At 39.0% G+C, this 25,198-nt stretch overlaps 2 protein-coding genes across 3 annotated transcripts; one reads left to right on the top strand and one right to left on the bottom strand.

The window, feature by feature from the left end:
- The first annotated feature begins 3,600 nt into the window (after window positions 1–3,600).
- Window positions 3,601–7,388, top strand: LOC135598519 (very-long-chain aldehyde decarbonylase GL1-2-like). Its single transcript, XM_065092442.1, has 11 exons — window positions 3,601–3,762; window positions 3,841–4,055; window positions 4,133–4,365; window positions 4,460–4,679; window positions 5,267–5,388; window positions 5,466–5,722; window positions 5,808–5,915; window positions 6,318–6,524; window positions 6,598–6,708; window positions 6,782–6,955; window positions 7,040–7,388. Exons 1-11 carry the CDS (start codon window positions 3,712–3,714, stop codon window positions 7,193–7,195), a joined length of 1,854 nt encoding a protein of 617 aa, XP_064948514.1. The 5' UTR covers window positions 3,601–3,711; the 3' UTR covers window positions 7,196–7,388.
- Window positions 7,389–8,223: 835 nt separating this feature from the next.
- LOC135598518 (DNA-directed RNA polymerase 3B, chloroplastic-like) lies at window positions 8,224–24,730 on the bottom strand. 2 transcript variants are annotated; one of them, XM_065092441.1, is made up of 19 exons: window positions 23,877–24,730; window positions 23,342–23,548; window positions 23,119–23,252; window positions 22,948–23,014; window positions 21,347–21,405; window positions 20,974–21,091; window positions 18,739–18,852; window positions 18,493–18,624; window positions 17,946–18,362; window positions 16,192–16,242; window positions 13,418–13,488; window positions 11,450–11,534; window positions 11,177–11,329; window positions 11,005–11,079; window positions 10,711–10,800; window positions 9,766–9,813; window positions 9,576–9,690; window positions 8,912–9,015; window positions 8,224–8,779 (listed from the first exon to the last, which is right to left on the bottom strand). In XM_065092441.1, exons 1-19 carry the CDS (start codon window positions 24,153–24,155, stop codon window positions 8,669–8,671), a joined length of 2,430 nt encoding a protein of 809 aa, XP_064948513.1. In that variant the 5' UTR covers window positions 24,156–24,730; the 3' UTR covers window positions 8,224–8,668. The 2 variants fall into 2 exon arrangements, with proteins under 2 accessions (XP_064948513.1, XP_064948512.1); XM_065092440.1 differs by having other exon boundaries at window positions 8,516–8,779; window positions 9,576–9,693; window positions 23,877–24,287.
- Between the last annotated feature and the right edge of the window lie 468 nt (window positions 24,731–25,198).

Genomic DNA, 25,198 nt, shown 5'->3' with positions numbered 1-25,198 from the left:
TTATTTCATCTTGATATCGGGTTATTTACGCTTTCCTGTCACGAATTTAATTAATTTTGTCTAAATCATATGATACTTTTGTGTATACGTTTGCGAGCGATCAATCTTCCTAAGATTTTTTTATAATTCTATAAAAACTTATAGAAGAAAAAAAAAATTATTTAACTCGAGATCTCACGTGTAGATATTTCAATGAACATTTGATAAACAATATAAATTACAAATATAAACTTCATTAACTCTCGATGATCACCTAATAAATGATTCGAAATGATTCCTATAATAAAAAATCTCTACAAGTGCCCATATTATATTATTGCGAACCAATCTTTATACTATCTTAGAGGCTCATCTAATCATGTACCGGATAGTTTCAGGGTATTGTGTTGGTTGATACTTTACACCACACTGCAAAGTTGGAAAACTCAAGATGACTACTTAGATAATCTATTTTTTTTAATAGTTTTGCCTCTGCACAATGACTATACATAATATATATATATATATATGTGTGTGTGTGTGTAAAAGATTAAAACGACCATAAAAACTAATTAAAAATGAGATCACCAAGCTTAACATTACATTGAACATCATGTGTATATATTTTATAGACATTACATTTTTTTGCACATGTTGAATCTTCAATCTTTTACTCTAATAGTGACTTTCTCTCTACCACTATTAATGAGTACTCAAACTTTGATAATGTTAGGATCAAGAGCGGCACTAAGAAGGGGGGGTGAATGAGTACATAGAAGAAAAGCGTTGATTCCGAAAAATATTCGTTTCGATTCAATCCGTTTCGAAAAGAAATTGAACTTGAAAGCTTTTATAAGAGTGCAAAGAGAGTGTTAAGGAAGCATGCAGTAATGTAAATTGAACAAATTGAAAAGCAAATCACCTCTCTTGAATGATCTTAACACTTAGAAATGGAGGAGGAGGACTCTAGCACTTTTACAATACTTTAACACTTCAAAGACTCAAGATTATGCCAATAGTTTGTGCCTTTCATGCAGAAAAGGGTGGGGTATTTATAGGCCCCAATGACTTCAAAATTAGAGCCAAAAAGTGTCTTATCTCGATTTTTCGGGGTACTAATGATATCATCGTCATTACTGTGTGGTATCACCGCTTGACACATGACAGTAGGCGGTATGATCGCTTGACAGACATACCCTCAACTCCAGAATCGACTCGAGAAGCTTCTCCCAACTTTGACTTTGTGTATGTGACATCTCGGGATGAGTTGTTTTCCACCTCGGACGATTCTGTGTATACAAATAATGGACACGTCGTGTTGACAATGATATCAATGATATTTAGCCTCAATGATTATCAATTTCACACTATTTTATTTATGCGTTCCGTTTGATCTAATAAAACTATAAAATCTTCCAAACGATCAATCTTGAGATGGAGATTCTTCGGCCGAATGCAAAAGAAATGACTCTTTAGGGAAAAAAAGGTTTTATCTCAATGTTGTTGAGATAGATCCGACATTATCGGAAAGCGTAAATAACAACGATAACAAGGTTTAACGTTTAACGTGTATAACATCATCATTATTAAGCATTAAATGCCGGAATGAGGAAATCAAGCGACACGAGTGAGTGCTCAACATTCCATTTATGCACAGGACGTTGACCAACGTGGCAAGAGAGTCGAAGGTTCCTCGCGATGTTGGTTCGGTTGATTGAAAGATGCAACATCCACATCAATACACTCCCCCCGCATTGATTGCTTGCATCTGTGCTTTTCGTGTATGGATTCCCAACCAACCCTATGCTATGTCACATCACTCGTCCCTCGACGGGTCGGACACCCGAAGATACCTAAACACGTCGTCTTTCGCTTTCTCGCCTCCTTTTTTCGTTTCATGGATCATTGATGGAGGAGATCGTCTTGTGCCGGTCATACGTTGAAACTTAGTCCTCGAAATGGGATGACGGAATTTGTTTCCTTTTTTTATTTACTTTTACTGTTTTAAGATCTCAGAGATAGATATCGCACTCCTTCAGGAGTCCATTGATGAAAAGGGACGGGGAAAGCTTGAACCCAATTCCTGTAGTGATAATATGACAACGATGATAAATTTTCTGGGATGCTCAACCATTCAGTTGACCTAATTGACTGTCACTTGTTACCTCTCTCGGATCACAAATAGAGAGAGAGAGTGTGTGTTTTGGCGTGAATGTTGGGAGCAAACAGCTGCCCCCCGTTGTTTGACTGCCTCCGATCGCTGGCCTCTTCAATGTTGAAGCGATAGATACGAGAGCGTGTAGGTGATGCGTTGATTGACGCTGTGGGTGTGGTCGCAGATAGCGCAGCGCAAAGGAAGGGACAGGGTGGGGTGGGTGGGTGGGTGGTTGCCGGAGTTTAATGACCATCGCTTCCGCACCACCCACATGGGCAATTAACATGCCCATGCTTTACGCGTCCGGATCAGTACACGCCCTGTGTCGCGGAGACGACTCCTCCTCGTCCTCCTCCTCCGCCTCCTCCTCCTCTTCCTCCACCTCCTCCACCTCCGAAAGTCAACGTTGGGCGCGTGGTCCCACGCGCATGGCGGCCGGGAAGTCTCGGATGGCGGAGCGGGGAGAGTCTGCATCCGACGCGGTGCCGACCTCGCCACCTCCACCGTCCATACGGACACTTGGTTTCGAGTCATTGTCTGATTGATTAGCTCTACAATTGCATCAGTTAATGCTCCTTTTCCTTTGTTTGGGTACAAAGTAATTATATATATATATAAAAGACGATTCAATTTTTTTCATTATGGTTTATTAATATATTAATTGCATCATTTCTTGGCTTCACAAATATATGCTTAAGAAAGCATCTATGATCTAATCACCATAATTATATATATCCGAAGAATATTCATGCAAAAGATGAAAAATAGAAGTAGACGAAATAAATTCTATATAGTTAAACATCAAGAAGGTCAGTTCACATATACTGAAATATTCCTCAATTTAAAGATTAAAATTACATTATATATATATATATATATATTGAATGTGTTAGTATATAAGATTTATCCTATCCAAGCAAAAACAAAAACCAGAGGCTTCTCCATTGAAGACTACGGTTGGAGGTTTACAAAGCTCCACCGGATGACCTAATTCCACTCGGTTTCTTCGGAATGATCCATCACCATTCATCCCCGATAGGAGGAAGTCCATCTTCTATGATGTGCTGCCCTCAGCCTATGCTTCCATGCATTAATGGCAGCGGCAGATGGAGCTGCAACACCTACTGGGACCGTGGGAGAACAGCTGCAGTTTGACGGGTGGGATTCTGGGCTCGATCCAGAGCAAGCTGGCCGGCGCACCTCGTGACACGCTGAGGGATGGATTGCGATCGCTGTGGCGCATTGATGGTGAGGTCGAACTGTACGTTCATGGCTGTTCCCTTTGGCTTCTAACCCATAGCAGAGAATATGTAAAGAAGCCCAACAGTGAAATGTAACAGAGAGAGCGAGAGAGAGGGGGGGTTCACATACCACAGATGATCTATATTTCCCCTTCTTCTTTAGTTACCATCTTCTCTCATTTAGCTTGGAGTGTTGCTTATTTATAGAGGGGCAGCAGTGCAACTGCCCCAACATCAAACAAGGCGAGTGAGAGAGAGAGAGAAGGGGGGAAGGAGAAACGAAACTAGACATACAAACACTCCATCTCCGTCTTTCCTTTCCGTTCTGAGGAGGAAATGGAAGCTCCTTTAGCTTCCTGGCCTTGGGGGAATCTTGGAGTCTACAAGGCATGCAATCCTTCCCTGTGCTTTCTTGCTCGCCTGTGAATTCTCTGTGATCTAAAGACTTGGTGTCGGTGCATGCAGTACGTGTTATATGGACCGATTGTGGCCAAAGCTGCGTGCGAATGGAGGGAGGGGAGGTCAGGTGGGTGGTCGCTTCACCTTCTCCTACTCTTCGCCCTCAGGAGCCTCGTGTACCAGCTCTGGTTCTCCTTCGGCAACATGCTCTTCCTCACCCGGCGGCGCCGGGTGGTCGAGGACGGCGTCGACTTCAAGCAGATCGACAAGGAGTGGGACTGGTACGTCCTCCTCGTCCATCTTCGAGCCTCGCCATGTATGGACCGTCTGTCACTGCATCTTTCTCTTCTTTCTCCAGGGACAACTTCCTCATCCTCCAAGCCCTCCTTGGATCCATGGTCTTGTATGCCGCTCCGTCCTTGGAAGAGCTCCCACTTCTGCAGCTCAAGGGGTGCATCGTCGCTCTGCTGCTTCATGTCGGCGTCTCGGAGCCTTTGTTCTACGTGGCGCACAGGTGCTTCCACCGCGGCTACCTCTACGCCCACTACCACTCCATCCACCACTCCTCGCCGGTGCCACAGTCCCTGACAGGTACGTGAAGAGGCAGTAGTAGAACACCTCCTACTCCATTTCTGCAATGAGTAACCGCTGCATGATGCTGTCTTCTTCTCGCTCGCTGGACCAGCCGCGTTCGCCACGCCATTGGAGCACCTCGTCTTGAGCGCGGTGATGGCGGCGCCACTGCTGGGGGCCTTCGCCATGGGTCATGGTTCCCTGAGCTTGGTGTATGGCTACGTTCTCATCTTCGACTTCCTGCGGAGCATGGGATACAGCAACGTGGAGGTGCTTCCTACTCGCCTATTCGACGCCCTACCCGTCCTCAGATACCTCATTTACTCCCCCACGTAAGTCACGTCTCCCCTCCTCTGCATCGCATTGCCCCACGAACAACTCGATCCATGTCAAAGTCCCTAAGAATTTAAGGTCTTGCTGAAGAACATGGATCGGTCAATTTGTCAAAGCACCAACCAGCACTTAATATCGTGGTCCAGATGGAGGAACTTACAGCACATAGATCAAGGGAATGTTCCCTCTCTCTCGATGAGAAGATCTGATACAATACAATGGACCATGATATCATCATTAGGCTGCTCTCCTCCTGACTTCCTTTGTCCCTGTAGAAGCTGTGGTTGGTGAGACACTCGCCATTAAATTAAGGAGGGAGGCATACACTGTTCCGAGTAATCTGAGCCACAGTGCAGATTTGTCTGCACCAACGTCTGTGCATGTTTACCACAGTAGTAATTTACTGGGGAAGTCTTCTTCTGCATTAAAAGCTGTGGTTCTGGTGACTGGTTCAGAGGAACACAGAGCAAGCATTAGCCACTCCTGTGGAAGGGTCCCTTTGATCTTTAATTAGATTTTGTTGTCATTCGGAAACTACTTGAATTCCTTCAGAGAATTCATCTGTGCACTTCGAATCTGTTTGCAGATATCTGAGCCTCCATCACAAGGAGAAGAACTGCAACTTTTGCCTCTTCATGCCTGTGTTTGATTTGCTGGGGAAGACGATACACAACAAGGCGTGGGATCTGAACAAGGAGATACGCTCAGGTGAGATCCTATGCATCTTCTGCAAGAAGGCCTTTACGAGATCAGAAGAGTCACAATTAGGACATGCCCTGATGCAGGGGGAAACGACCGCGTTCCTGACTTCGTCTTCCTCGCGCATGTCGTCGACGTCATCTCCTCCATGCACGTACCCTTCGTGTTCCGGTCGGTCTCCTCGATGCCCTTCACCAACAACTTCTTCCTGCTGCTACTATGGCCGATCGGGTTCTCGGTCATGCTCCTGATGTGGGCGTTCTCCAAGACCTTCTTGCTCTCCTTCTACAACCTGAGGGGTCGGCTGCACCAGACATGGGTAGTCCCGCGATACGGCTTCCAGGTGTGCTCGCCGTCGCCGTTCTCCCCTTCTTCTCCTTCACCCCCTCAAAGAAAACCACGGTCACTTGGCTTTCCGCTTGTTGCAGTACTTCTTGCCGTTCGCCAGGAAGGGCATCAATGACCAGATCGAGCTCGCGATCCTTAGGGCGGACAAGCTCGGAGTGAAGGTGGTCAGCCTTGCAGCATTGAATAAGGTTGGTTTGCCTGCCTTCGCTTCTTCCTTCCTGGTGATGGAGCAATGAGCATTGAATGGTACTGTCTCAGTGTCATGCTTTGCTGCCATGCCTTCTCCACAGCCATCATCAGCCACATTGATGGCAGGCGGTTTGGACTATTGTAGGGAACCAGCCAACCACTCTCCTTTAGGTTTCCGGTCGTGGATTTTAGGGTTCTCGAGCATCTCTTTCGTCTCTGTCATTGACCAGCTTGCATGACCCAAAAGAGAGTCCATTTCCCCCTTGTCAATCTACTAGCTCATGCAAAGACAAGTTAGGCTGCATCGTGAATCCACTTCTTCCACATACATAATCTTCATTTCTTTAAGGCAATACGTCGAACACGTTTGATTCCAAGAGCACGTTCGTATGTTGATGCAGAACGAGTCGCTTAACGGCGGGGGGACGCTGTTCGTGAGCAAACACCCGGATCTGAAGGTCCGGGTCGTGCATGGCAACACCCTGACGGCGGCCGTCATCCTCAACGAGATCCCAAGGGACGTGAAGGAGGTGTTCTTGACCGGCGCTACCTCCAAGCTCGGAAGAGCCATTGCGCTGTATCTGTGCAAAAAGAACATCCGAGTACTGGTAATTAAGCCCACCATCGATCTCTTCCGCCTTTAGCCATGCACATGGATGCTGAATCTGATGGCGTCGACAGATGCTGACGCTGTCGACGGAGAGGTTTCTGAAGATCCAAAAGGAGGCCCCGGAGGACTGCCAACACCATCTGGTTCAGGTCACCAAGTACCAGGCCGCACAGCACTGCAAGGTAGGGTGTTGCAGATGGATTAGGGGTGTTTAGGGAAGAAAGGGGTTTGAAAGCTATCGTGCTGTGGTTGCAGACGTGGATAGTGGGCAAGTGGCTGTCGCTGAGGGAGCAGAGGTGGGCGCCGCCTGGCACGCACTTCCACCAGTTCGTGGTGCCGCCCATCATCGGCTTCAGGAGGGACTGCACCTACGGGAGTCTGGCGGCCATGAGGCTCCCCAAGGACGTCCGAGGGCTGGGGTCGTGCGAGGTAGTGCCGCTGCAGTAAGCTCGCTCCTCCTCCTCACTGGCACACAGGCAACTGACCTTCTTCTTCTCCGTCCTCTGTGAGCAGTACACGATGGAGCGAGGAGTGGTGCACGCCTGCCACGCCGGAGGGGTGGTGCATTGCCTGGAAGGGTGGACGCATCACGAGGTCGGCGCCATCGACGTGGACCGCATCGACGTCGTGTGGAGAGCGGCGCTGAAGCATGGCCTAACACCTGTTTGATGAAATGACACGAGCCGTGTTCCTCGACTCCATATTATACGCCATGTTTCAGCGAATATTCTTTTTCATGTGGGCATGAAGCTTACACAACAAAAGCAAGTAAGCTCCAACCATGTGGTATGAATCAAGAAACATGAGTCCTAAGAAAGATGGGTTTGGGGAAAGCAAGTTTGTGAGAAGCTGCCTTCTTTTTCTTCTCTTTCTTTTCATCGTGCCACAGTGATTTTTCCCTGTGATATCTCACTACATAGGCCAACATTATAAATAAAGCCAAAGAAACTAAAAGACCGACCAACAAAGACTTTTCGTTTGGGAGTCTTAATCGAACCCATAAGATGATTGCTTCCGTTGTCCAATTCTCTATATGTCATCCTGACATCACATGTCCCTCATGCATTATTGTATTCAAACTCGTTAGCCAAAACCAATAATCATATCAATGGAGGAGTAACATTCAAGTTATCCCACAGCTGAGATGATACTTTCTGATACCTCTCAAATTAACTGCAGCTTGATATTCTTCAACTAGAAATTTAACAGAACAACAATTGGATCTCCATGATCCCTTTTCTTTTTTTCTCATGGTAGTTCATGAAGCTTATAACATGAATTCGAGGTTAACAGAAGAAAAAAAAAAGAAGCTTAAACCCGACCAATCAGTATCAATTACAATGTATTTGAATGCAAAAGCACCATAGAACTATGGAGAACAAAATGTGACTAGGGGAATAAGCATTCATCATTACTTCATAAACCACACCATGAAACTATTTTGAGTCACCAAATACACATTGAAGTAGCCATAAAAAGGTCAACCCAAAATCTTAGCAACACCATTAAATTTTATACTGAGGTTCTTGCTTGCAATATATCTTGTTTGTCGGTAACTATACTTAGAATTACATTCACAAAGCAAGTGCTGCTGCTGCTCTAAAACTTTCTCCAAGGTTAGATACAATTCAGAACAAAATTATGGGAATAGAACACCTTCGAGATTGAAGAATTGCACTCGCCTTACCAAGCGAATATTCTAGCGATTTGGAACAACTTTATTTGGTGTATTACTAATTTTTCCCAAAATATTGTACAAGTGTCAATAAAAAAAATGAGAATATATTATTGTTTTGCCTTTTGACAACAAAGGTAAACTTCAAAAAGAGGCAGAGACAAATAATAAAATTCAGCATACCTCATCTCAAGCAACTGAGGTCATCCCTAACCAGTGTCAGCGATTAGTTACTCTCATGCAATCTGGAAAGCAGCATCCTCACATGTTTCTATCCATGTAAAATTCATGTGGTGTTTTATATGCTTCTGCTTTACATCTCAGGTGCCACTTTTCTGCCAAGCCTGCATGTCCTGATTGCTGTATCTGTAGCGTATTTGTTCTGTCTAGCATGAGGTACTGGACCTTCAATGAGGAGCTTGAGGCCAGTCAGTTAACATAACTGGAATCAAAATAACGAATATGAATCAGTTGAAAAAGTAAGGAGACTCCAAAACTTTTTTAAGGTCAAAATCGCCTCGATCTGGCAGTGGAGGAAATGTCAGCGTCGGGAAGGATGTTTGGAAACCATCGAGCAACTGCAAGATATCATCAGAAAGGAAATGTTTATTCTCTCGATCTTTGTTATTGATGACTATTCTTATCAAAATGCCAATACAAGAAGAAAATATCTTCAACAGAAGGGGGGAAGCTCATTAAAAGGTGCTCACGTTCTCCAGAATTGGAATGTTGTAAAGAGCCACAAATTCCTCTCTTAAGATTTGGTTCATCCTGTCAACATCACATGCATGGGTCCAAAAGGAATCGTGTACTCCTGCACCCATATTTATACGTCAAATGAGAAACATGTGTTTCACAGAGAAAAAGACGATAATGCTCAACATTAGTATCTTCAGTCTGGTTCAACAAGATATCTAAATTCAGGATACGGCATAAATCTGTTATTGAAAACTTCAATGTACACTACCATCTTATAATCCAAGGTATTGAACTGAAAAAGATCAGTATGTACATTACAATGAATCTCATCACTAATGAATAAGTGTGTAGGAGAGAATATAACAGTATGATAGAGTGTAGCAACAGGAACAACAAATATGGAAGCAAGTATCATATTGAAGACCTAAAAAGTATTAGATCACCAAATAATATTGGATCAGAATGGCAAGGAAGGGCTAGTCAAAGCAAAAGTATATTACAATAATAAAGGGAAACAATTAATGAAGCTTACTAATTTTCACTGGGATGCTCACAAAAAAGAAATCACTGGGATATTTCTACTTGTTCATGTTACAGTTACAAGACTATTCATTGAAATTATTAATGTCAAGTTAAAAATCTAAACTAGCTGGTGGAAAACAACTATAACAAGACCTGCAAAATGTAAGCCAGCATTTTTGCAAGAGATAGCAGTCATCATCATGTGTGAACCATCAAGAGAGTGTACAAAATTTGGTGGAAAAGCTGTCTTCTGCCGCTTAACTGAAACCTGCTGAAGGCAGAAAACTCAATATAATGGTATAAATGTGCATGACAGCCATTTACAAGAACATTTTAAGCTTACCGATTGACCCTCCCTTTGTAATGTCAGAACCTGGAGGGAAGTTCTTATCTGCAACAAAGATGTCAAAAAACTCAGATGTTGGAACAAATAATACAAAGTCGACCTATCTCATAGCCTTATTTGACAAGTTCAAGGCCGACTGTAATAACTCAGAAGTACATTTTGTAATCAATAATTAATACCATTTAGAAAAAAAGAGTGTTCATAGCAAATCAAATAACATACATGTAAGTATAAAAATTCAAACTGGGTCATTTTACTTTCTTCTTTTCCATATTTTTTGTGATCTAGGTTCTAGACCATTAAGCCCATTATTATTATTCTGTAAAAGAAAACAGGAAAGAATTTTTTTTAAATGATATTCGGTCATGGTAGTAGTTGGACTACCTATGTCATTCCCAACAATGAGAAAAGACTTATTTGACATACTAAAATATAAATTTGCATTGATCTGGTAGATTTCTTATTTTACTTTAAGAAGCTATTGGTCAATATAATATTAATCGCTTCTCTGCTTGCTGGCATCTGAAAACGCAATTGTATCTAATACTTCATTTGTTTAGGACACACAAGATTCTACGGAAGCAGATTAGTAGAAGGTGCATGCAATTGAAGGCACTAGTTCATCAACATGTATCCAATAGGGTAATAACAAATCAATTTCATCCGAAATGCAGCATTAAAACAATGACCAAACAATAGTTGACCATCAGACAACTTCACACTACCACATGGTAGCATCATTAAACCGCTTCATTACATAACCAACTAATGTATACATTTTCCAATCTGTTATGCTATAGGAGTTGCCTGATAAACTCATAATACAGTCATGCAATAGTAGAATCTGGAGATGATGATAACTTTCAAGTAGACAAGTAACAAAAGCATGAACCATTTTGGGTTTAGGCAAATTTTGAGAATTTCATGCACTAAAGAACTCACCTGATGTCTCTCAGAATTTCTATAAGGCTGAACAACCGGGAGACCAAGAGGAGTCGTCCATTTCACGGGCTCATTTTCTGAAGCAATGATCTGTTTAAATTACAACAGCTGTAAGTAATAGTAAAATTTTTCCCATTGTGAAACTTAAAGAGTGTTAATGATGTTCTGGTAACTTGTGATCTGCTTAAATATACAAGTTCAAAATTAGTAGTCAGTAATCCTACTCAACAGATAAAGAATCATCAATATCATACACAGTTGAGATGGCAAAATAGGTTGCAAAAAGAAACAAACCTTTGCACAATCTCCCAACCATTTCATAATACCACGTGCAGCTTCAAACATCTCACCTAGAGCATTCAAAGTCACCTTCATCAAAAGGTAAGATAGGTCAAATCAGTATTACTCTCAATTAAACTGGAGTTAGAAAAAATATGATTAAAAAAACAGTTATAATATTCTTTACTTTAGCAGCATAGCAAGATGCACCAAATAGTAGTCTATCATCAGTAATCAGTCCCTTCTCTTCAAGCCTCCTCTTGATCTGTTCCCGGGCACCAACATATGTGACACCATAAACTGATGTCATTACCGTTTGCTTAACAAGCTTCCGATCCACCTGAAAGCTATGAAGAGTGAATAATGTCTAATTAAATATGTTAGAAATATTGTTGCTAGCTTTTAGTAACAAATGCCAGCTACAAAATGAGATCACTTTTTCACATAGTTTTGAACTAACCTGATCAACTAGGACTTTAGCCAACAAAGCTGTCGGATCAACAGTAGGATCTTTCTCGGAGTCTTTTCGTATGATTTCTCTGACCCTTCATTTTGCAGAAGTAGAGAAATATATATTTTAATCAGACCATGCATAATTGTAAACAAAAGGGAAAATGCAGCCATCATAATCCACACGATGCAAATATGATAATCTAACCTCAAAATTACTGGAATTAAATGATGATATTAAAAATGACAACCATCTAAAAGGATCCTATTAATGAATAGTTCAAGTTTGTGAGAGAACGGAAGAAGTGAAACAGTTGATCCAAGAGATTCTCCAATAGCTCAAAACTAACTAAAGAATATCAATTTCACCAAGTCAGCAAAAAGAAGTGAAAGAGTTGATCCAAGAGATTCTCCAAGAGGTCCAAGAAGCCCAAACAAGGATTTGAGTTACACCAAGTACCAAGAGTCTCACCAAATTAAGGATTTAAAAACAGGTCCAATACTGGTTTCAAAAACTTAACAAACTAGTACAATAACAGTAGACTAGGTGATGCACCAACCTATACTGCCTGATATCATTGAATAAAAGAATAAAAAAAAAGCATAACAACCTGTACATATACCGATATTAAGCTATATATTTCGACAGCAGTGCTTGACCATTATTTAAAACCTTAAAGCAAATACTTAGTGAAAGCTTAGTTTCTAATAACCAAAGTCATACTAGGTCGTCACTTTCCAACTAGTACATATATATCAACCTACTGAACTGGTGGGACATTTATTGAGCCAATAACCTTGATCATAAGCTTAAAGAACAGCCTCAATGGTCATATTTTTTGCTGGTAAGATTGCCAACAGTTATCTGACCATTCCACCGGCCATCTAACAGTGACAACACTAGAAGACCGTCAGGCCTAAGATGCTATTATTCCCATCAGGTAGTACCACCATGATCAATTTCAGAATGATGCATCGTATATACTAACTCGTACTCTTATGCATCTTAATACAATTATATTGCAAATCAAAAGTCGGAAGTTTCCATACTATGATGTCTTTCATCATCACTATAGTGCACTTTTGAGCTAAATAAGAGAACTTTGTACTTCTTTAGTTTCCAAATCGATATTCCAAATACTCAATAAGATGACCTCATAGTCTCTTCTGATGTCTATTATGTACAATAGAGTAGACAGGTCAATTCTCAAGGCATCTTAATTTCCAAAAGATGGCTCCTCAACCTCAGATGTCAAAACTTTAAAATAACCTCTAGTTGAAGATTAAAAAAATCAGGCTGTTCAGTACGTGTTTTCTTTTTGGGCTGTGTGAGACAGTGAGAGGATAGTTAGGTGGCTAGTTTTCGGGTTTCCTTCAGGGTGAAAGGGTGGGAAGGAGCAGTTCTGAAAGGAAAAGGAAAAAAGCGTGAAACCAACTGGCTTCAACTAATCGCTTTCAGCCAGATCCAGCAAAGGCCAGCTAACATCAGGTCCAGAAATCCTTGTGCACTAGTATCTCTTTGATCTTAGTTATCTGTACAGCACAGCCTAGATACATAATGTAGTAGAGATCCATTCACAAAAAACTTCTAAGAAATATATATCTACAACCTTACGTCCAATCTGTGGCAGAAAACAATAAAAAGAAATTGCTATATGTCCAAAATGTACTAAATCTTCCTTATTTACCAAATTCATAAAGTTTTGCAACCAATAGATACAAACAACATAGTTTATCAGGGCAGAAGGAAGTGTTATAAACAAGAATTTAAATCCATAAATAATGGTTGAACAAACATGCATTAAGCCTTATCAGTTGACGCAAAAGAAATTATTTGTTTGGCAACTAACTTCTACAACAAATGAAAGGCATCATTTATCAAAGCAGACTTTCTTCCATATGTTTACTGAACATAAAAGTTGAGTTTGTAGTAGTCATGCTCATATTACAACTTCAGGATAATACAAAAAAAAACTACCTCATAGCTATCTCTGAATAAACATCTGCAGGTTTTTCTCCAGCGACCAAGTTAACAGCAGCTGCCTCCAACTGAATTTATAAGAATCATTTGGTAAGACTGTTTATAAGAAGATAAATTATTAAAATACATGTCATGGCATAGAAAAAGATATTAACAATCAAATAACTGGATCAACCGGTTTTGAACATGAAAATTTAACATATCAGGTGACTTTGTGATCACAATCTCATTACTGCAGCCTTAAGACTCCCTAATCAACCCTTATTCCAATATCACCATCCCTCCATCCTCAATGAGTTTGTGGGGATAATTCTGGAGTTGGTGGAAGAGATAATTAAAAGGACTGCTCGAGGATAAATTCCTAAGCATGAAGTATGGACACTTCAAAATGATTATCATACTCTGATGCCCACGCCAAACACTGACATATGTTGAATACTCAAAAAAGATGTATTAGGACTTCCGTGTCATCCACACTTATTTATATCAGTTTATTGTACATATGTAGGACATTTATATCATCCATAGAAGGATACAAGGAAATGTTGAAAATTGGCAATGTGTACATAATTTGGATTTTTGACTTCTCAAGGTTTTGTATACGTATTTGAAGGGTTTCAACAATTGCAATTTTTATGAATAATTGTTATGCTCCTTGCAAATTTCATATAGTGATCATAGATTGTCTAAATTGTACAAAGTACAAAAGAAAAAAGATAAACAATAAAATAAAGATATTAATTGTTTCCTTGGACATTTACTGTCCTACTTTTATAAGATTTACCATGTTGTGTCTCTATTTTGTGTGGGGTTATGCATGTCCATGCTTTGTTAGTTCCAAGTCAAGGATTATTGTACTGTGCAAAATGGCACAAAATGGGTGGTATGTACCGGTCAGGGCATGGGCCAACACGTGGACCACCCCTGTTTCAAGCGGCCCAATCTAGTCGAGTAAAAATAATAAAAAAATTGAAAATAGTGGTGGGGCCTGTCCAACTCGACATTAAAAAATCCTAAAATAGAAATTAGGGCTCTTCTTGCAAGCCCTCTACTCGCGTTCAATGCTGATGTCGTCGCCACTACCGCCTTTTGTCGCTTCCTCTTCCCAGGTATGCTCCCACCCCTTCTCCTCCTCTTCTTCCTTCTCCTTCACTGTTTCTTCCTCCTCCATCACTTCTTCTTCTTCCTTTTTCCTTCCTCCTACCTCTGTTCCTCCACCTAGCCTTCCTCTTCTCGTTTTTTTTCTTCCTCTACAGCACACTGATACATATCAATATACCAACACATGGTACATCGATACTGACCGAAATGTACCAATCCAACAAATCATGTTCGGTACCCGAAAGGATGGTTCCAAGAACTATTTTTCATATTTTTAGGAATCAAGTTAATCATCATGTAGGCCAAAAGTCTAGGGCACTTCTATCTTGTGACTTCTTATTTCCTCCAATGCAAAGAATAGTAATACAAAGGCGGGAAGAATGGTGTAACTGAATTAGTTTGAACGAAGACTCATTGGTTAAATTTTCTCTAGCATTTTTATTGCAAAACAATATGAATATCCTTCTCATATGCACCTCATTTCTGTGGTCTTCTTTAGTCTAATTCTTCAAATTTTGTTATAGGATGGAGACAAGCATGCGATGATCTTTTGTGTGTCTAACAAATCAAATATCAAAACAATTGAGTTTTGGACATTAAGATGATTGTGAAGCTTCCAGTTCTGTTCTAAAAACTTGATGGAAAAATAAATTAAAATTCTGGTGAAGCAATGTGATCAAATTTATGCTTAAATGGAATTTGGGGTCATGGGAAGCAAGAATATGACCTTCATAAGATCAAAATAGGTCTTCTTGAGTCTTAACAATAAAATCAAGATGTGTACAACAATCAGTTATTATGATGCACAACAACAATGTAAAATGTAAAATACCAAAACCGCATGACCCAGGATATGCATGGTAGTAATTAACACTTAATTCATGAATAAGCTGATTATATATGCAGATAAAGATGAATGAGTTGAACTTAACACAAAAGTTCTCAAACAAACACATAAATAAGCAACTCTTTGCACAAATTAAGGGACTCGCTTGATATAGAACGTCACTGGTGGTCAGTAACGATGGTCAGAGATATATTATATTATCAAAGAGATGAGTCTTTTTAAGGAAACCTAACAAAGGGAAAAAAATAGAGATATATTATATTATCAAAGAGATGAGTCTTTTTAAGCAAACCTAACAAAGGAAAAAAATAAAGATGCATGGACATACTGTACAATTAACATTCATGAGGTAGAGCACCAATATTTATTTTGAGGAACAATATGAAAAACAAGAGAATAAATCAGCAAAATCATACTTTTTATACACAAGAAGAACCAGAATTATTATTTTAAAATTAATAGAAGCATATCATGCTTCAGGATTAACTGACAACTCCAAGGCTTTGTTTTTTAGAAGGTTTCATGTATATGAAATTAAATGAGAGACATTTTCTTTAAGGCAAACCTTCTTTGATAAATTCATTTATAAGACTAAAAGTTCCATGATTAATCAGATGGAATCATCCATGGTTTCTTGTTTACAATTCATCTAGAGGCTGGTGACTACAAGATGCTTCATTTAAGAAAGTAGAAGAATGACATATGTCATTCAGCAGGTGTAGTAATTTGGCAGTCATCTCAAACATCAGATATTCAAGAAAATGTAGATTACAAGACCAACCAATATAAAGAATAATATTCCAAGATAAAGCAATAAACTTACACTGTCTCTCCCTAGAGCTGCATAATGCTGCAAACCATTACAAGAACCATCCTAAATTAACCAGCATCAAGTCAGATAAAACACATTCCATTGAAAAATTTATTGGATACAATGGCTCAGCAAAAAAAATTAACATTCAAACAGTAACCGTAGTTTTTAAGAATGGGCTAGCATGCATGATGTTGGAGGTGTAGCAAATAATATTTTTGGTTTACAAATGAAACAACATATATCCACTATGAAAATCTCATATAACCAATTACCACAATATGTTGATACCTAGTAAAGGAAGTATACTAATATTCTTCAACAGCAAATAAGAATGTTCATTAATAGTCTATACATTGGTTATTCAACGCTATGACTATCTAAAAATCAAAGATAAAACTATATGAACACTCAAGTTGTGCTAGGAAGTTCTTGAACTAGTGCAAGACCTTACATAGTGAGACAGAATGTACACACCATAAAAGTTACCGATAATACTGGCACATCATTCAGTACTCATATCTGACATAAATTTACTTCCCACTTTATATGACCTTCTCCTATCATCATTAACAAAAAAAATCCATTTATAATCCCAATCACAGATTCCGGAAAGCATTTTTGTTAAATCATAGGCTCATAGCATTGATGCAACTCTAGTGGCCCCTGATATGTTCCTATGTAGCTACTGCTATTAAAGTGATGTCATATTTGTTGCTTAATTCAGTATCATAAAACCATTATTGTTCAACTTGTACACTGGAAAGAACCAAGTAGATGATGACTAGCTCTCAGAAGAAAAAAAACAGTTTTTTATTGGGACATGACAATTTGTGCATATAGCAGAGAAAAGACAATATGCATAAAAGAACTTTCCAAGGTACGGCAAAATACATAAAAGAGTTCTAATTGCAAAGATGTAATAAATAAATTTTATGAGCATAGAAGTTGATAGCAGACAGCTCAGAGGGACCCTGTAAATGATACTGTGTTTGGCAGGATGCAATACATCGAAATGCTTGAAATTGCTGACACTCCAGCTCCAAACAAACAGATATGTGGTACTTCCTTACTATGACATTTTGGAAATGAAACATGTAAAATTAAGTGAGCATTCAATAACTTTTTTAAGTTTTAACCACATTACTAACTTAATGATGCTTTAGTTAGACTAAAATATATTTGCTTATGCCTAATCATTTGACTTGCACTTGTACCAGATTTGAAATTAAATAAAAGAGAGGTGAGAATCTAATCTAAATGCTTTAGGTTTAATGAACTAAATGCTTCAAGACGTTCCAAAAGGCCATGCCATGTGCCGGTACAGTTGGCTTGCAGAAACAGCAATTGTCATCTTTCAAGCACTTAATGTTCATGGGGCACTGAAACGGGCAACGACCCATGTTCTTCTTCTAACAGGTATGGATTGTGCTATCAGATGAAAATACCCACCATTAATCTCTTGGCTTTCCTATCAGCTAGCTATGTTTTTTACATTCTTTAAATGCACACAAGGAATATCAATAGTTTGCAAATTTGTCTAGTTTCAGGCTCTAATGAGTGACAAGTTGCCGAAAAGGAGTACAATTGCAATAAATTAACTACTGATATTCATCTATTGATAGATTAATTTTCTACTACAAATTAAATGAGCAATATATATATATATATATATATATATATATATATATATATATATATATATATATATATAAAATTGCAAAACTGAATCAGCTACGATCTTCTGTATTAAATTTAGTCGCCACCTGATGAATGGGCAAGTGAGAGATGGCCATGTGTGGCGATGAGCTTTTTAAGGCTTTGGTAAGATCAATACATGCAGCCAAGCACTGGAATGGATCTTCAGCACTTATCCACCAGCGGTTACCATCAATAGGATTTTCTGCTGAATCAAATATATCTCTCAAATGGTTCTTGACAAAAGTCAGCCTCCTGTCATAGGAAAGCTTTTCAACACCTCCACCATATATGTTTGCCAAATGTATTTTCAGCCAGTGTAAACCAGATTTCCCCAGGGGTTTTCCTTCAGCAAATTCCAGAATTCCTCGACATAGATCTGAACTCAAATGGTTTAGATGTGAATGCATCGGGTATGCACGGCCTCGGAAGTCAATATTATGAGGATAATAGAATCCTTCCTCATCCCTCATTTTATGTGCTACCTGTTCCAAGCATATATGATATGTCATTAACAAACATGGACTAGGTAAACTATGAAATAGCACAAGAATAATTTCCGAGAAAAACTTGCAACTCTTGATCTGAAATACTAGTACAAAGAGGATGTCATACAGAAAGCTTAAGTTCTACATCACAACGTTGAGCATGCATCTCGCTATTAGCCTTTTTAGCTTTTCTAGTGCTCCACCTCCATTTCTTGATCTCAGTCAAATCCTCAGTCTCAGGTCTATCAGGTAGTTGGATCTACAAAGCCATAAACCGATGGTCACAGGAAAAAAAAAAGGATAATCTCTAATATGAACAATAGTACCTAAGAAAATGTTGAAAAGTAAAAGAAGATTCTCAAAATCTACTCACATCTTTTCGATCAACCAAACCTGCAATACCTCCCCCTCTGCTCCAAACAATCTCTATAACATCAAGAATTCTTCTATTTATCCTCCATTTTGTTCTTCCAAGTGTATCTAGTGCCTGAGCAACTCGAAAACATAGTTGTGCTATCAGTTTATTGTTCCACAAAGAAACATATGTATATTGTATAAATATATATGAATAAAGATTAAAAATAATTTTTAATATTTAGACAACTCTATTCTACTTTCTTTAAGAAAATAATTAGGGTGAAAATGCGACAAGTACAGATAATAAATTAATAGCTATAAGTAAATTGGTGATATAAGCAAAAGATGGTTTAAACACACACACATATAAGATAATTAATAAAGATAACAGATTGGAGGTAACCACCATGGACAACATAAGAATAAGATGCAAGCAAGTAATGTCATCAATGTTCACTTTTATTCTTTGCATGTCACCCACTGACTATTGTTGAAACACAAGGGTATATAGCAAAAACAGATACACAATGTGCATAGCCATTGTTATTGCCATGGAAGTTGTCTCCCAGATTACTGTTGTATTTTCAACCTCATAGCTTTTTTTCTATTTGTTGTTTCCAGGACCTAGCCCAGGTGAAAATATTAATTTTGTCGAAGTGATTATAACATCTGTATTTGTGGTTCTTTGAAGTGTTAATGTACATCATATGAACTTATGCAGCCATCAAAAAGCATCAAGGTAAGATGATGTTGATTTCCAATTGTTTACTGTGGTGCATATCTTTATAGTACCAATAGCATTTACCAAGACACCTTGGATATCTGATGTTTCAAACCTATTGGAATCAATTTATATATTATAAATGCATAATTCAACGCAAAATGCCTACAGAAAAAAACAAATTCATAAGTTACAGATATAATCATGCTACTAACTAGTGAAAGGCAACCTCACGATCAAGCATTGGAATGGTTTTCTTAACTAAATCTAGCTGAATGGCAGGAAAATGCACGAGAATACACAAAATCTAGCTGTAAAAAAAAACTCCATAACTAGTAGCCCTCTAAGAAGGTTTTTAACAAATTTTTGGAAGCTAAATTGTCCTTGAGGACCAGTCAAGTTTGCCCACCAGAAATAAATTGGTTAGAATTGATATTTTAAGAAAAAAAAGATTTAACCCAGAAAAGAAAGTGGCCAACTTGCAAAAAGTTAAGGAACAATGTAGATAACCCAAAAAATATTTTTTTACACACCAGCTATAAATGTAGATAACCGAGCATGGGAAAGGCCATACAGACAAATAAGAAAGAAAATATCAGTCCTGGAACCAGCTGATAGAAGCATTAAGTTTAATCTACATTGTTAGCTAGGAGCCTAGGATAACCACGCAATAAATAAATTTCCATCAACTCTTTACCAATTAGACATTGGAGCATATCTAGATCATTCGGCAAATGTAAATCCGAGTAATAATAGAGCAATCTGACCAAAATGTTTCAATCCAAACTTTGTAGACATTTACAAAGATCATTTTAGGAGCTGGAGAAAATCCAGATTGTTCAGCAAAGCAAAATTTGAGCAATAAAAGAGGCCAAAGTCATATAAGATAGTAGGCTGGTATCAAACAATAACATGGAAAACCATTGTGAACCACTAGAGGAGTATTTTCATAGGCTAAACCCTTTGTAGCCAATAAGGTACAAAAGTTGATAGTAAAGTAACTAATCTTCACAAAATGAGGCATTCAATGACAATAGCAAATAAATCATCAATTAAAATATCATAAACTAGATATTTGACTTTGGATGTTCATGGAATTAGACAGAACAACCTAAATAACTAGAACTGGAACTGAATATAGTGCTATGATCCACTAGAAAATCCACATACTAATATACATGGAATGTGAATTAACAGCATTAAAACCCATCATATTATGCATCATTCAGTAATTCCACAAATCATGGCCATCATAGTTAATGCATTAAGTAGGTAAAACCCATAGTTTTTTTTAAAGCAAATAGCTTGCCGCACATCTATAACAGTGAATAATGAATAAATTTTCAAGAGAAAAAGTTGGAAAGGAATATCATAATTTAAAAGGATACCGATTAAAAGATCTTGAGTGTCAATCAAATTTCTTAAACCTTGTTACATTGTGCCAAGTGCATTCCCTACAAACTCCTAGCATATAGCAAAATTTCCATATAAAAAGGGGAACTAGAAAGAGAGAAAAGAAGTAAGCTAGACCTCAAATACTTTCTGCAGCTGCTTTCTCGGGACACTTTTAATTGCTTTTTGTTGTTCTTGTGCCCCGTGTGTCCGCATAACATATGAAGGCAGAAACAGATGTCCACCATTGTCGTACCTAAACAGGAAAAGAATGTGGGGACATTCACATCTAGTTACATCAAGATAGAGTACAACATAAAGAAACTAAATACCCAAAAGACGCCAATAAGACAAGCAGCTTTAGAAATACTTCTACAAGTAAATCTATGTAATGAATAAGATCAATGCATCGTCATGTGTGACTTTGTTGAGAAAGTTATCTAAACCTGAATAAGTCATAAACTTGATATAGTCTACTGAATGAAGCAGCTATATTACACTTGAATCATACCCCTTCCAACTTTTTGGCGGTATCAACATTGGGAGGTAAGGGATGACCATATGCCTCGCCTGCAAGAGTAAAAAGCAATATAGCAAAATTTCAATCAATAATCATAAATAAAATCATAGATAATATGAGTAGAAAATCTTAAACTCCAATCGATAATCGTAAATAAAATAATAGATAATATGAATATAAATCTTGAGAAGACTAGTAGTTTCTTAGGAATACCATCTGAATCATATATCTGATAACCATTATTAGAATTTAGTCATAAGTGAACCTGCAACTTTCTATGTGGACCTGATGCAAACACAGTTCCCTGATAACCAACGTGCATAATAGGGATGGCATGCTTTGGCTAAGGTTAGGTTAGATGAAACTCTTGTAAAATAGTCAAACCTAAACCAGACATGATTTGACCCAATTTTACAATGAAGATTATACATGGAGAAATTTACATGCCAACTCAGCCCTGATTTTCTCAATCAACCTGGATCCAACTTGACTTGACAAAATATTTCAACAGACAGAACAATCGAGAGTGCACATTTTCATAAAAAAAACGAAAAATAGAATAACATATAACTTGAACTCAACTGGTTTAACCAATTTAGTAGAAAATAGCAATTCATACCTGGTTTATACAAAAAATCTAAAACTGTCCCAGCTCATGATTAAAATCATTGTTTTTTTTTTTCTTAACTCAGATTCAGACAAAACGGCATATACACAGATCCAATATTTTTCACATCAAACAGGTCAGTTAACAAATTTCCAACCCACCGCTGTGCATAGTGCCTAAGGAGTCATAGGCCGGTCAGCCATCAAACCTGAATTGGATGGAAGCAAATCTTATCTGGTCAGCCTTTCAAGGGTAGTGTGCACATTTTGTGATTGTGTTAGCTATTTCATATGGTATCATAGTGACTACTTGAACCCTAGTTGGTGTCATTTTTTTTTGTTTATGATCATACTATAGGACATATCCTGAAGTGTATAATCCCATCTTTAGTCTATTCCTTTTTGTTTAATCAATGATTGTATGACAATATGGTTTTCTGAATATGTGAATCTCATCAAGAGCATTCTACAAATAGTACACTTCATGTGCCTTCATACATGTGTTCCATGTCCAAACCCATACCATCGACACCATTTAGAATATTGATACAACATAGGGTATGAATGGGCCAAGAGCAAACAAGACCCAAGCAAATCCTTTGTGGGAAAAGGTTGGCTCAAGCTTTCTAAGGATTCCTCCAAAAGCCATCAGGCTCAGATCTTGGCCCAACCTGGCTTATCCGGGGACATTTCACATGTTGGGCATATAATATAATCATCAGAATCAAAGGCTGGATTTGGCTGCAACTAGATGGGCATGAGACTAGAACCATGTTCCTGCTTGGGTGTATGCTCAACCTTAATAACCATGACTGACACTGTAAATACAGATGCCAATCGAGTAGCACATAGATGTTTTATAGCAAAACTGATAAATATGTAGCTTTCTGGCAATACATAGTGCAAGAAAATATAACATTCAGCAAAAAATAAATTCATAATTATCCTCTTCAAGAAAACTTAGTTCAAATAGAATCACGACTCACAGTGCTATCAAAACCTTTGTGGACTAATGGATCACATTCTATAACCCCGTATCTATTGATTGATTTGCTGCACAAACAAATGGTAAAGCCTTTAAGTTAACAAAGAATCAAGGTAAGTAGCAGAAAATTGGCAAACAGAGGATGTAAAAGAAAGAATTGTTGTCATCATACCCATTTTCCTTGGAAATATTTTTAAATGTGTGTCTAAAAGCAGGCAAAATTTCAGGTGGACAGTCTGCTAAACTATCACATGGTACTTGTACAAATGCTGATTCTAAGAGTAATTCAATTAAGCGACTCCCCAGCTGCACAAGAATAAAAGATAAACCTTTTTGTTGAGGGGGAAACAAACAATACTTGTATGCTAACCACGAGCAAATGTAGATACACAAACCTTGGCTTGGCCATCACGACCCCAAGACTCCATCTCAATCTCATTTCTTAGAAGCTTCTGTACCTCGATCAGTTTTTTCATTTTTATCAATTTCATCACCTTTTTCCTCAAGATCTCTTGCTGTGTGCACAAGATAACATTTTGATCACCTTCATTTTTCCTTCTTCTTGGTCTCTTACTCTTCTCGAGATAAGCCTGAATCTTAAACTGGAGTGACGAATTAAGTTTAGTGATAACAAGAACAAAGATACAAACTTAAGGAGCAGAAATTACTTGCATAAAAAGAACATGAAACAGATAGAGGGAACTTTATATCAGATAGGAAAAATTGAATTCTGAGAAAAATAATGGGATAATCTGTAAACTTAAATCGTTCAAATCCACTAATTCTGAAATTCCAGAACCACCAACATAATTTACAATAAAATATACCCACAGATTTTACATTATGACAGTCAAATATATGATTTGGAACTTGCACACGCACCAAACACACCACAAGAAGAAAAGAGGAGGTGAGAGAGAATTGGCCTACCTCCTGTTCTATTGCTTCCCCAATTCGAATTGCTGCTTGAACAAGCCGGATGCACCCATCCTCCTGGCCCACCATCAATAGCCCCATCATCTTATGCATCACAATGACTGCCATCTTATCAGCCGGGAGGAGCCCAATATGGGGGGCATAGGCAGCCTTCTGCATCTTTGTCTTCTGCAACCTCTGCTCCCTCTCAATTACATCCCGCAATGGCTCGAACCAGCCCAAGAAAAGTGATTTCACATACGGCAAGCTCGGCGCCAGCTTCTTCTCGAGCATCTCCCTCTCCAATTCTTTGTACTCCTGTGCGGCCCTCTCCCACGCCTCCGTTTCCGCCTTAATCTGTCTCCTCCTCAGAGAATTATACTTTCTCCTTTCTGCCCTCCGAGATTCCAAGTTCCCGACATGGCTCCCCGCAACGAGCTCGATTGAGTAACCCGGAGGAATCCAAGCCGGCTCTTCGCAAATGACCCTCTTTACCGCTTCTCCAGGGAAATCAAGCGCGATGCCGCGGCCAAGCCACGAAGAATTATAAGCCCCGTTGAGGTAGCCTGCGGCATCATCATCTACGACGTCATCAGGGTCTAACACAAGAGGGGATTGGAGCGGGCTTATCTGGGAGAAGACCACCGGGAATGAGTCCTCGGGCTCCTGCGGCTCGGATCGGAGAGGGAACGGGGACGAACGGAGGGCACTGAGGGGAACGCAGCGACCGGGGACTGGGCGAGGGCGAGTCGAGGTCAGACAGGCCGGAAACGGGAGGTGGAGGACCGAGTTCTCGGAGGGTTTCTGCCGCGACAATCTGCCGCCGAGCTCGTGGGCTCGCCATAGAGGGATCGGGAGGGAGGAAGCTGTGGAAGCCAGCGTTCACCCGGGATCGAGATAAGAGTCCGGGGTGGAGGAGGAGGCGGTGGCGGATAGGCTTCGAGAAAGCCCTCGCGAAACCTCAGCAAGGGTTTTGGGAGGTGTCGTGCTATGAGGCCGGACGTTAACCGACCGTACAGTACATGGTTAAGTTGTAGATATCTCCAAAGTTAATTATTTTCCCTGTAAATTAAGAAGTTGCATGTAATATATACGTCTTAAATTATCGTTTATATAGTTATGATGTAAAATCGAGTTTAATAAATAAGGATCTAAATAATTAATGAAAATGATAGAGGATGTGTTCGGCATTTTGTAAATATTATTAAAACTTAAACAATGGTTTTACACACTTACTACTCATGCAAAGTTCTAAGATATCAATATTTACCCATTTGCATCTGAATATATCAAACTAAACAATAATGGTTAACTCTTTAGATCAAAATAAATATAAT

Source organism: Musa acuminata, chromosome BXJ2-1 (assembly GCF_036884655.1).
Source record: "Musa acuminata AAA Group cultivar baxijiao chromosome BXJ2-1, Cavendish_Baxijiao_AAA, whole genome shotgun sequence".
NCBI classification, from domain to species: domain Eukaryota; kingdom Viridiplantae; phylum Streptophyta; class Magnoliopsida; order Zingiberales; family Musaceae; genus Musa; species Musa acuminata.
Note: the sequence above shows the minus strand (reverse complement) of the source record. Positions and strands in the feature narration are given on the sequence as shown.

Bases quoted from the DNA above. Each gene is read 5' to 3' on its own strand.
- LOC135598519 (XM_065092442.1), top strand. From the start codon at position 3,712: ATGGAAGCTCCTTTAGCTTCCTGGCCTTGGGGGAATCTTGGAGTCTAC. The intron at 5,389-5,465 runs GTGAGATCCTAT...GCCCTGATGCAG, and splicing joins GAACAAGGAGATACGCTCAG to GGGGAAACGACCGCGTTCCT. The intron at 5,723-5,807 runs GTGTGCTCGCCG...CGCTTGTTGCAG, and splicing joins TCCCGCGATACGGCTTCCAG to TACTTCTTGCCGTTCGCCAG.
- LOC135598518 (XM_065092440.1), bottom strand. From the start codon at position 24,155: ATGCTCGAGAAGAAGCTGGCGCCGAGCTTGCCGTATGTGAAATCACTT. The intron at 23,549-23,876 runs GTAGGCCAATTC...TCGTCACTCCAG, and splicing joins GGGAAGCAATAGAACAGGAG to TTTAAGATTCAGGCTTATCT. The intron at 8,780-8,911 runs GTGAGCACCTTT...GATATCTTGCAG, and splicing joins ACATTCCAATTCTGGAGAAC to TTGCTCGATGGTTTCCAAAC.